The sequence below is a fragment of the Salminus brasiliensis genome, chromosome 13 (genome assembly GCF_030463535.1).
Source record: "Salminus brasiliensis chromosome 13, fSalBra1.hap2, whole genome shotgun sequence".
Taxonomy (NCBI): Eukaryota; Metazoa; Chordata; class Actinopteri; order Characiformes; family Bryconidae; genus Salminus; species Salminus brasiliensis.
Window position 1 is genome coordinate 33,002,410 of NC_132890.1, and position 11,962 is coordinate 33,014,371.

Genomic DNA, 11,962 nt, shown 5'->3' on the forward strand with positions numbered 1-11,962 from the left:
TAAGCTAATATAAGAACCCTGTCAGTTGCGCATTGCTCATGTTTACGTTCAGAGCGGCTAATGTTAGCACTAGCTATAGCTTAGCTAGCTAGCTAACGCTCCTAGCGTTCACCGTCTAACCCCCTTTTCGACAGGCAGACCTAGCTAGTCGGCTACTTACCCGAACTACAGTCAGGTTATCGTCCGCAAATTGTGACACCACTGCAATGATATTGGGAGACCGCGTGTCGTGTTTCTCCTGTTCGTCCTCACCGCAGGACTCCGGCATGTTGTTTACACCGTGAAAAACTACAACTCAGGCCCCGCCCCCGCCGCAGACAAGCGACGGCAAGCGACAGAGCCCACGCTGCATGAGCGCGTTTCGAAAAGATTCATTGTCGTACAGAGCAACGTTCAGTCTTGCAGAATATTTTCTTTTAATTACATATAATATATGCTGTTGAATTTCTCAAACGTTACACTTTGGAATGCAGCTAAAAAATGTTCCTGAAAACATTTAAAAAAAAAAAATTTACAACATGTTGTAACTGCGGCCCGTCCCCTAAAAACTGTTTAACTAAGTGGACATTGACAGAAGATTTAAGAATGTAGGCAGAATTACAAGACAGACAATTGAAATATTAATCTAACAGAGTTTATGGATTTTTGTAACTTCTACTTTTACTTTTAATAAGATATCATTACCCTGTGCATACTTTTGAAGGTGCTGGTGACTTGTAATGACATCAGCCAAGTTAAAGTTGCCATGATGAATATACTTTATCACCAAATGTTTAAATGAGAAAAGAAATACAGAACAAAATCATTAACTTTGCACAGTAATTGCAAATATAATAACTCAATTATTATATTATATTTCCTTCACTAAAGACATTGCAGGTGGCTGGAATGGTGAATTCAGTCATACGTTCAAATGGAAACATATATAACACAACACACAAAGGCATGAAATAAGGCATATTTCATGCATAGTGGGTCACGATCAAATCGCATGTCAGTATCTCTGACCCTCGGTCACCTCCTAACATTGCTGTTAATGAACTGAAGGCCACTTTGCGTCAATGCATCAGGCTAACAGTCAGGTGTTCCTTTAGACTACAGACTATCATACAAACTGAGCCCCTAGACCTGTAGATTGCCAATCGATAAACAGGCCTTCATGGCGTTCACACTTTCCTCACAACTGAATAAATTGTGATACTAAATTAACTAAATTTGGTTCAGTCCTGTTGAACTTCCCTTTTGGTTCCCTGCATGAAATATGAATCAAATTTGGCTGGTGTTAATATTTGCCGCAAAGCCGAGGTATTCGATTCTTTAAAGGAATAGCTTGGCGAATCGTAAAATTGACATGGTTTACCCTTACCCTTAGCCAATCATGTTTAATATCTGATGCGTTTCTTTTCTTTAGTTTACAACGTGAGATGCTATGCTAAGCTAACCATGCTATCAAACACTGGACTTCAGCTGTCACCGATCACCGATCTGTAAATACATGCCAAAATCTTCATTTATTTCCTTAAAGTTTAAAAATAATAATTAAAAAAATAATAAAATAAACCAGCATGAACAGACCTTATTTAAAACGTAAAAATCATTGCAATGCTTTGTTGTTCTGCGATATATTTTGTGATATAAAAAAAAAAAACAGGAATTTTCACCAGATTTTACCACAAGTCAATGATTCTACAGGTCATGGTTATTAATAATAAACCCAGTGTATCAAAAGCAGAGTAAAATAAATGGTATTGGGTTATAAGACATAACCTGCCTCTGCAGACTTTCCTTTTGCATCAAGCAGCTAAATGGTTGTAGCATGATGTCAAATGTTTCATGACATTGCAGCTGAATTCAAGCTAAAACCTGAATTTCAGACCTGAATCATCTGCATAAGGTAGTACTGTCATTTCAAGCATTGTGGACCACTGCGGTACCAGTTGTTTCCAGTTACTTAAAATAGCTGCCCCACCATTCAGCTCTGTGGAGACAAGTCATACTGTGTTTTGAGCAAACTGACAGATGAGATTGGTGACAGTCTAAATCCAGTATTTGTTAGCAACATTAGCCTAGCATCTCTCATTCTAAGTAAAGAAGCACATTTCACATCTAAGATAAGTGAGGTTATGAATAATAAATCAGGTTATCTGACATATTTTCTTCAATTACCCAACCCCTACATACCCTCCCCCAGTATCAGACGGTGAGGACGAACCAACAACTAATCAACGCGCCTGATGTGAAGCGCACCATACCAGCTTTGACACAACCAGCCCGCAGACGCCAGTAACAACCAGCATTGCAGTGAAGTGATGGGGGTGGGGGGGGGGGGTGGGGAGCGCCAAGGCCAATTGTGCACTCTCGGGCCTCGGCTGCCGATGGCTAGCAGCACGACCAGAGACCCTCTGATCACCGTGACAGCAAGACTTAGTCTGCTGGACCACTCGGGGCCCGTAATCAGGGTAATTAGATTTTTCAACAAAACATTCCTTTAAAAAAGGTCCTACATTAATGAATTTCTATGAACTGCAACAACAAAAAAACAACAACAACAACAACAACAACTAAACTTCACCAACACAAGGCACAGAGAAATCAAGGTACAGTTAACAGACAGTCTGATTGTATATTCAGCACAGGAATGAGATGGTTGAACACCAATGTGGAGCAGTAACTACCTTGTCAATACTAAGATGTATTGTGAGCTACGAACTAAGATGTATTGTGAGCTACGTATTTTGTGTATGTTTGTGCGTGTGTTTGGGTGTGTGTGTGTGTCTGTGTGTGCCCTTTTTCCTCTTTAAAACCTGCTGTGGGATGGAGAGGGAGCAGCCACAGTAAGGAGAAAACAGTACACAAAAACTGTACCGCTTTCATCCGCACAAGGTTAAACGCTTCTCCTGATCATACTCAGTCCTCAGTCCAGTAAGAACTGACCCAAAGTCTGAAAGGAAAATGACAAGTATGAGAAGGAGCAAGGCATCCTGAAAAGGAAAAGTGTGCAGGTGTTAGTGATGCTTCATTCAAATACGTCAACACTGCTGTAATGAGTGCACGAGTCCAGTAGGGGACACTTTGCGTAATGCAAATGAGCTCACACTAACTGCTCCCCTATTGGCCTCCAGCCACTATCAACAACGTTAACGTATGAACGGTTGGTTCCTTTAGTAGTCCGAAGCTTTGGGCTCATCACTGTGTCCAATAATATTAGGGCTATTTGCGGAGCCTGCAGTGCCACGCGTCTGGGCTCTCTTCCTGTAACCGTTTCATTTTCTTCCCGAAGAATATCCACCAGCACAGGCCAATGACCACACACACCAATGACTCCACATAGTAGCCGTCCAGCGCCGTCACACACGCGCCACCTTCTTTGACACACAGCTGCGGAGGCACAAATAACAAAAAATGAATTACAATCAAAACTGCTAGCATTAGCAATATCACCGCAGACTATGGCAACACTACTGGTAGCACAAAGATGCAAAGTGCACTTACCCCAGCTTCTTCAGGAGACCCACAAGTCTGGCCGGCTGCTCCCTGGCACTCTTTAGAGGTGAGTGGGTCTACCAGCCACAGGGCCAGCGTGGAGGGCCAATTCCCCCCAAGATTGGTCACTGTGTTCAGCAGAGTCATATAAGTGCCCCCTATGACTGGATCGCTCACCTTGGCATGGAAAGCCATGCAGGCCACATACATGCTGTACAGTGCCACCTAGTGGAGAAACGGAGAAGTCACATGATCAGTCCATAGGATATTAGCACTAATGGCAGAAATGAAATCACAAGGTTTTACAATGTCATTTGGTGTTTTGTAGCACCAACTATTTCACTTAAAGACTACACCACTGCATACACGTCCAGTATTGTAACCAGTCTGCACTGTCTAATATAAGGCAAAATCAGTGAGATCCATGGGTTACATTAGGACAGTCCTCCTTTTATGGTTGGCAATAATGTGGAAACACTACTCTTCAGTTAACGTTTTACATGGAGTTTCAAATGTCCGATATACCTAGCTCTGTCTAGATATAGTAACAACAGCAATTACAATTAGGATAAAAATCTATTCACGTAAAATAGGCCCGCTGTACGATTTGCACTTGATTTAACCAACTCAGCAGTGACAGTTTTATCTGGCTATGCAAACTAGGCCAGCTATATACGCAATTAGAAAGCCTTGGAGCAGGAAAAACTGCTATATGTGTGTGAACTTGCAACCACCATAAACATGCAATGAGGAAAGCAAAATATTTTTTGACATAATTGAACTCCATGTAAAGAACCAGATTCACATTTTTACAAGGAATTAACCAAAAGAAACACTCCTTGGAATAAAAAGGTCAATGGTCAAAAGCCAAACCGCACTAAAAGCCCTTCCAGCTTCAAGTACGGCTCGGCTCGACTCGACCCGCCATCCTTTAAGATCCATGGAAGACGAGCGTCCAGGCTCTTTTCTGTCCTGCACCGAAGTGGTGGAACAAACTTCCCCTGGGTGTCCGAATGGCACAGTCCAACGCTCGCTGTCTTCAAACCCAGACTGAAGACCCTCCTCTACCGAGAGTACTTTGGCGAATAGTAGAGTGGTCACCTTACTGACTTGTGTTTAGTAGAGTCTAATCTTAGAGGTAGCTTTGATTGTTAACCTATTTAAACTAGCTGAGGTTTTTCTTGGGTAAATAGCAAAGCACTTTTGTAAGTCGCTCTGGAGAAGAGCGTCTGCTAAATGCCGTAAATGTAAATGCAAAAAGTTAAATAATAAAATGACTAATAATAATTTTTTCGTTCTCCTGTAAAGTTGCCAAATTGTTGGCGTGACAGAAATGATATATAAAAATGACCAGCACCAAAAACAGGGAGAGGTGGACAGCTATCTAAACGTTTTTAAAAGGTCAGTGAGGTTTCACACATTAACCAAGCTCAACGTTTGACAAATCCATTAATCCGGCTCACCTGATGTACAGCATAGCTGAGCAGCACTACAGCGTAGTAATACACAGGGAAGCCCTCCTCATGCTTCACACTGGGCGTCCACCACACCAGCAGAGCATACTCCAGACCGATCAGCAACCTGCAACACCCATCTAAAGTTATACACTGGCACCTTTACAGTAGATCAGTGACAGTATCTTTAGGAACAATGAGCCCATTAACATGAATGAGCCGCTATGTTGACGGTTTAAAAACGGGGGGGGTTATTTTATTCATGTTTAATTTATGTACAATACATATTTCAATATTTCAACTCCAAGGTCTGCATATTACAATTACAAGTACCCTTTAAAAAGGTGTAATTACATTATTATTAATGCCATAAAATGGTCTTAAGATGGCAATATATCATCAAAAAAAAAAAGTTATCATGACAGGCCTAACCAAGTCCTGTTTGGTTTATATTTGAACAATTTGCACCATATAGGAGCAATTTTAACAAATCAGTGTTGTCAAAACCTTCTATCTGCTTAAACCTGCCCTCAGTCATCTCAACTTGCAGATGTTAATCAGTGGTTTGGTCACTGTAAACATTTACTACACAGTTCACTGCCGTCGTTAAAGCTTTACTTACCGGAAAGGAAAGGCTTTGTAAAAGATGTCAAGCGGTCGAGGTCCAGCTGTATATTTACTGATGATCAGTGGCAGTAGAATCTGGAGGGGTACCATGGGTACAGCCAGCAGAGCCAGCTCAGCTTTGGGCACACCTGCCTCCACCAGCTTCAGCCCTGTCACTGCATCTGCTGCAGAAAAGCCCATCTGGAAGAAAGAGAGAGAACGAGTTACTACTGCTGCTGCTGCTGCTGCTGCTGCTACTACTACTACTACTACTACTGGCTTTGAGGGGTGACCAGACCAGACCAGGCCTAGTGGGGAGCAAAGTAAACCAGCAACCTGAGGATCATGAGCTCAAATCCCAGGACTAAATGGACTGTCCTCTGAAGCTGGTTTTCCTCTAGAATATGGCAATAGTGTGCTGCTGTCACACTCCCATGTTTGCCTCCTGTTGCACTTGACTACAGTTCCCGTAATGCTTCACAGACTTCCGCAACAGTCACAAGCCCTCAATCGACCAATTAGAAACATTTCCCACGAGCAGCGTCACCAGAGTACTAACTCAGCTCACCTGTTTACATTTTTTTTTCATATTTAAACCTCTCAGTTTGTTTTAGCCTTTGCGAAGTATCGCCGTCGTTTCTCGTAAGCATTCAGAGCGTTATTTCCTCGTTTCTACTACCGTGTATCCGACCAGTTTGCTTAGTCGTTTGAACTAGATGGTTTTGACCCCTGCTCGACTCTAACTACTCTCTCGTTAATCCCATATATCTGACTGCCCTGCTGGTTTTGACTTGAACGGTATCATTGCCTGTTTCTGCGGATTACCTGCCGTTCATTAAAGTTCCCTTTATTTATATCCAGCTGCTCTTAGGCTGGGTTAGTTACACAGTTAGTTAGCAGAATTAACCATGTCTATTGTGAGTGGATAAACAGTGGCTTTAAAACATAATAGTAATATAATAGTAAAATAGTAATTAAATAAGCCCAAAGCATCTACAGTCGAAAGTGTGAAGATCAGTCAAATCTCTCCACTGAAACTCAACATCATTAACCAACTACCTTGGACGTCAGAAGCAGGCTGCAGAAGGTGAAGACAGCTGGCATCTTAATGATAGAGAACAGGAGCTTATACGTCTCCACAACGCCCTGAGTCTCCTCTTTCGGCCTCCTCTTGAAGCGCTGCTGTTTGCTGTCCTCCTTCTTTATGAAGGCCACGAGAGTAGTGGACACCATGAACACGATCCCCCAGAAAAATAGGAAGTCTGATGCACACACAAGCAAAAACAGCATGTAAAAGATACTGATTAGGTTTTGCTCATTAAAAGTTGTTGTTGTTTTATAAAACCACACACTGATTCCCATGAATTTAAGAACAGCAGATTTTCAATTGAAAAGGTCAGTTAAAAGCTAACTGCTAAGCTACTACCAAGTCTGCTCTGTCGTTTCAATCTGCATCAGCCAGCCGCAGCTTGTCTAGTCCCTGTAGAGAAGTACTTCCAATACAATAGGACTCTCTGAAGCAGATAAACATGAACCTTGGCACCATATCTAGCCACCAAGCTGTGGAGCAGTGTGACTGTGTCCTCTTGCATGATGGTGCTGGAGTTGGGGATAAGGTGTGGTGGTGATCATCCAACATCCTAACCCCATTAACACTCTTATTACAGAATGCAATCAAATCCTCACAGTAATGCTCCTCCAAAATCTAGCAGAACGCCTTCTTCCCTGAGCTGTAGAGAGAGCAGTTACTCCAACATAAGCAGGATAAACTCTTATATGATACCCTTGATTATAGAAGAAACAATGAATGTGAATAAAGTGTCCAAATACTTTAGACCGTTTATCTTCATTCTTCTTATTTTAAATCCCCAACTATAAAAAAGGAGAGGTTAGTGCAAAGAATTCTGAACTGAGCAGTATAAGGAGATCTCCATGGTTCATCTTTATAACCTACTCTGATAGGGAAGCACCAAGGGGTGCACTTTAAAATGAGCAGTCATAGTTGAAGCTCTTCACTTAAGATCAGCGTCTAAAAGTAGTAGACCACTGACTATTTCCCTGATATGGTCAGATACTTCAGAGTTCTGTGATGTAATTTATCACTAAAGCATACCCGACAGAGTGACAATCCCCTGATCCTGTGGCTCGAACCTCAGGTACTTATTGCAGAAATCAGCCGACTCCAGAGCCAGGAACAACACGTTCCCCAAAAAGTAGCCAGCCGTCTGGCCCACAGAGTTACAAGTGGAAGCGTATCCCACATTCTCTCTGGACAGCATGGTCAGTGCCCAGCCGTCTACTGCAATGTCCTGCGTGGCTGCCAGAAAAGCCAGCATGAAGAAGACGCCGGTCAGAGTGATCACGTCTGGTCCTTTAGGTCCGTCCTGCTCGAGCAGAGAGTCCACGATGAACGACAGCCCCAGCATGAAGAGCCCCAGGAGGTACTGAGTGGGCACCAGCCAGGACTTCCTGCGGCCAAACCGCTGGATGTAGAGAGAGTCCACCAGCGGCGCCCACAGCAGCTTCAGGCTGAAGGGCCAGAAGACGAAGCTGAAGAAGGCCTGGTCTTTGTAGCTGACGTTCTTGCTCTGCATGATCAACGGGATGCTGCCAGCCAGTCCTAAAGGAATCCCCTGGAGGACGTAGAGGAAGAGGAGCAGGGACACGTTGCCCAGTTCTCCTCGGATGCTGCTGTGCGCTCTGGGGTGTCTGTCTTCGTCGTTTGAGTTCCGAACGAGGGCCTCTTCATCATCTACTGTTTCCTGGTCACTCATGACTACCACAGGTTTCCTCTGCCTCCCGTTGGGGTGCCCTATGGACTCAGACAGCTCCATGTTTGCTCGCAGGGCCTCAAACCAGATGTGCCCGCGACTGACCTGTAAGCAGAACGAGGTCAGTCAGTCTGAGTTCTGTCACATGATGCAGAAGATGTTTGGTTTTATAGAAAAAGGAAAAGTCAGTAGTGTAAAAGTAGCACGATGAAGCAGGGACAGACGGACAGACAAGCCGATAGACCGATAGACAGACGAACAGATGGACAGATTGATAGACAAATAGACAGACGGACAGATGGATAGACAGACGGATGGATAGATTGATTGACAGACAGACAGATTGAAAGACGGATAAACAGACGGGGGACAGAAAGACAGACAAGCCGATAGACAGACGAACAGATTGATAAACATACAGATGGACAGACAGACAGACAGACAGATGGATAGACAGACTGGCAGACAGACAGATGGATAGATGAACTGACAGATGGATAGACAGACAGATGGACAGACAGACAGAAAGACAGATGGATGGACAGAGATAGACAGACAGACGGATAGACAGAGATAGGCAGACAGACGGACAAACAGAGACAGACAGACAGAGTCAGACAGACGGATAAACAGAGACAGAGACAGACAGACGGCTAGACAAAAACAGACGGACAGACAGACAGATGAATAGACAGACAGACAGACAGATGGATAGATGGATAGACAGACTGACAGACAGACTGACAGGCAGATAGCTGGATAGACAGAGACAGACAGACAGACAGGCGGATAGATTTGCTAGAAAGATATATGTACAGATACATAAACACAAGGACTATAAGAATATAACAGCAGGTAAAGTTTAATGTGCAGTAAGTAAGGCGTATAAATATTAAGCAGATGAGCTGAGTGACAGTGCAGAGTAAACAGTAAACCCAATAACACAATAAGACAATTAACATATAGGACTAGATATGTACATACATGTGCAATATGAGGTGCATGTGTGAAGTTTCAGCACATATAGATCTGAGTGTAGAGATGCAGTAATGTCGAGCTGGTACTCAGAGAGCCCGTCCTGATGGGGCATGAAACAGGAGCGCAATGAGTGCAAGAGTCTTTTGAGGGAACAAACTAGGCATCTGAGCACATCCTACCTGTTTGTGGAATAACTGTAGCTACGTTAGACTATTTGGTCGGGATGCACAGATCCATCTTTTTCAGTTCCGATACCCGATACCGATCTAATACCACTGTTAAATTAATAAACCATATACCTCACTCTCTGGGAGAGACTCAAGGCATCAGGATTGACGTAATCATTACTTTACTAACTTGTAAACTTGTAAAACAAACTATAACAAATGAACACAGACATAAATGAACCCAATTTATATTTATTTGTCACTAAAATATAATCACAATAACTGTGCTGGACCTCGGCACAGTGCTGTCTGGGCTCAGGACTTTTATTCTGAAATTCGAAGTCTGGGAGACTAAAGAGGAGCTAGTAGTTGTCCTCCCTCGGTTCTTATATGAGAAGCTTGATTACTCGCTGATAGTTAATGACAGGTGGAGGGCAGACGCTGGTTAGGTAGGGTTTGTTATGATATAGTTATGATGTCTGTAGGTTCTCTGATCCTGAGTTATGAAGCCTAGAATACAGTTGGGTTCCATGAATTGATCGGTCCCCATCAGACTAATTATCCAATACTCAATCCGGCTAATTTTGTTAGTATCGGGACCAATATCCAATCCTAGTATCGGATCAGTGCATCCCTAGCACAGACATACATATACATATACATACATATACACACACACACACACACACACACACACACACACACACACACACACACACACACACACCAATATATAATATTCACCCAAAATATATGCCAAAGCAGCTACATAGACATATACAGCATTAAGACATTGGGGCTTCATCCACCTGAATAAGCCCTACAGTGAAATACAGTTATTTTGGAACCAGTCAAATCTAAACATCTGTCTATAATAACATAACTGAAAGATGATATAAATAAGAGGCATCAGAGAATGAGAATGAAAGAACTAATCAGAACGAATGAAAACAGAGAAAATCAGAATGAAAATCAGAATGAGAGAGAGAGAGAGAGAGAGAATCCGAATATGAGAGAGGGAGAGGGAGAGAGAGAGAGAGAGAGAGAATCCGAATATGAGAGAGAGAGAGAGAGAGAGAGAATCAGAATGAGTGAGCGAGAGAGGGAGGGAGAGAGAGTAAGATAGAGAGAGATAGAGAGAGAGAGTAAGATAGAGAGAGATAGAGATAGAGACAGAGAGAGATAGAGAGAGAGAGAAAGACAGAGAGAGAGAGAGAGAGAGAGAATCAGAATGAGTGAGCGAGAGAGGGAGGGAGAGAGAGTAAGATAGAGAGAGAGAGAGAGAGAGAGAGAGAGAGAGAGAGAGAGAGAGAGAGAGACAGAGAGAGAGAGAGAGAGAGAGAGAGAGAGAGAGAGATAGAGAGAGATAGAGAGATAGAGAGTAAGATAGAGAGAGAGAGAGACAGAGAGAGAGAGATAGAGAGAGATAGAGAGATAGAGAGTAAGATAGAGAGAGAGAGAGACAGAGAGAGAGAGAGAGAGGGAGAGAGAGGGAGAGAGAGAGGTCATGATGACACCATATGCTATGTTAGAAATGAATATAAACACGAGCGCTTAAAGTTTGTAAAACCGAGAAAAGACAGTGTAATGTCCACCGTCTCTCCGTGTCCGGCTCTGCGGGTGTGGGTGCGGGTGTGGGTGCGGGTGTGGGTGCGGGTGTGGGTGTAAATATACCCTCTGAGCTTCTCTGCCTCCGAAGTTTCACTGTCCACCAACGAGGAAGCGCGGCGCCTGCGCCGGTGCACCAGTCAAACCACTCCGACGGCTTCAGCTGACGTGTCTCTGAGCTCCTGTTTCTTGAGTTCCGCTCTTCAGCACGAAGCACCGCACCTGTGAGACTGAGATACAGACCTAGCATTATACGCGTTCTTAATTAAATTAAGCAATTTGCAGTTATTTATTAATTAGTTTATTTATTTATTCATTTATTTATCGCCTATTATTTATAGTTACTTTCAATGATATGCGATGAATCATTCAGTCTTATCTGCCTAATTCCCCATTATGTATTACAGTGGCATGCAGTTTGGGATCCTGGGAAATGTTATGGTGAAAAGTTATGCAAGTAAAAGATGTCCAGATTTCCAAAAGGCATAAAGTTAAAGATTACACATTTCTTTAATATATTAAGCAAGGCTTTTTGGGCACCCTGCATGGTCATTACTTATCCCAGCTGTGGGATTCTTGAGCTGTCTTGACATGCATTGCATTTCTTTGAGATCTATCTACAGACTTTCGATGATGTTTAGGTCAGGGGACATTAAGGGTCATGGCAAACCCTTCAGGCAACCTTTTAAGGCATTCTGTTCTCGATTTGGAGGTTTGTTTGGGATCATTATCCTGCTGTAAAAGACATCCTATTTTTATTAATGGTGTGATGTTTGCCTCCAAATTGTGCTGGTGTTTAATAGAATCCATTCTTCCCAGTGAAATGTTCCCCATGAAGGTCATACTAGGGCAGGTGTTGCTGCACAGTAGAACAGTGCACCACTCCAGAGACTGA

The 11,962-nt window shown here is 43.0% G+C and overlaps 2 protein-coding genes across 3 annotated transcripts in view; both read right to left on the bottom strand.

The window, feature by feature from the left end:
* c18h3orf33 (c18h3orf33 homolog (H. sapiens)) overlaps positions 1 to 293 on the bottom strand; it is a 7,415-nt gene extending 7,122 nt beyond the window's left edge. Inside the window, 1 exon segment of the mRNA XM_072695865.1 lies at positions 121 to 293. Within this exon segment, the coding sequence (XP_072551966.1) occupies positions 121 to 268 (148 nt within the window). The 5' untranslated portion in view covers positions 269 to 293.
* Positions 294 to 471: 178 nt separating this feature from the next.
* On the bottom strand, positions 472 to 11,197 carry slc33a1 (solute carrier family 33 member 1). Of its 2 annotated transcripts, none has more exons than XM_072695724.1 (7): positions 11,134 to 11,197; positions 7,657 to 8,419; positions 6,603 to 6,805; positions 5,560 to 5,744; positions 4,947 to 5,064; positions 3,493 to 3,708; positions 472 to 3,378 (listed from the first exon to the last, which is right to left on the bottom strand). In XM_072695724.1, the coding sequence occupies exons 2-7, from the start codon at positions 8,375 to 8,377 to the stop codon at positions 3,211 to 3,213; spliced, it is 1,611 nt and encodes a 536-aa protein (XP_072551825.1). In that variant the 5' UTR covers positions 8,378 to 8,419; positions 11,134 to 11,197; the 3' UTR covers positions 472 to 3,210. The 2 variants fall into 2 exon arrangements, with proteins under 2 accessions (XP_072551825.1, XP_072551826.1); XM_072695725.1 differs by lacking the exon at positions 11,134 to 11,197 and adding an exon at positions 9,299 to 9,408.
* Positions 11,198 to 11,962: the final 765 nt, after the last annotated feature.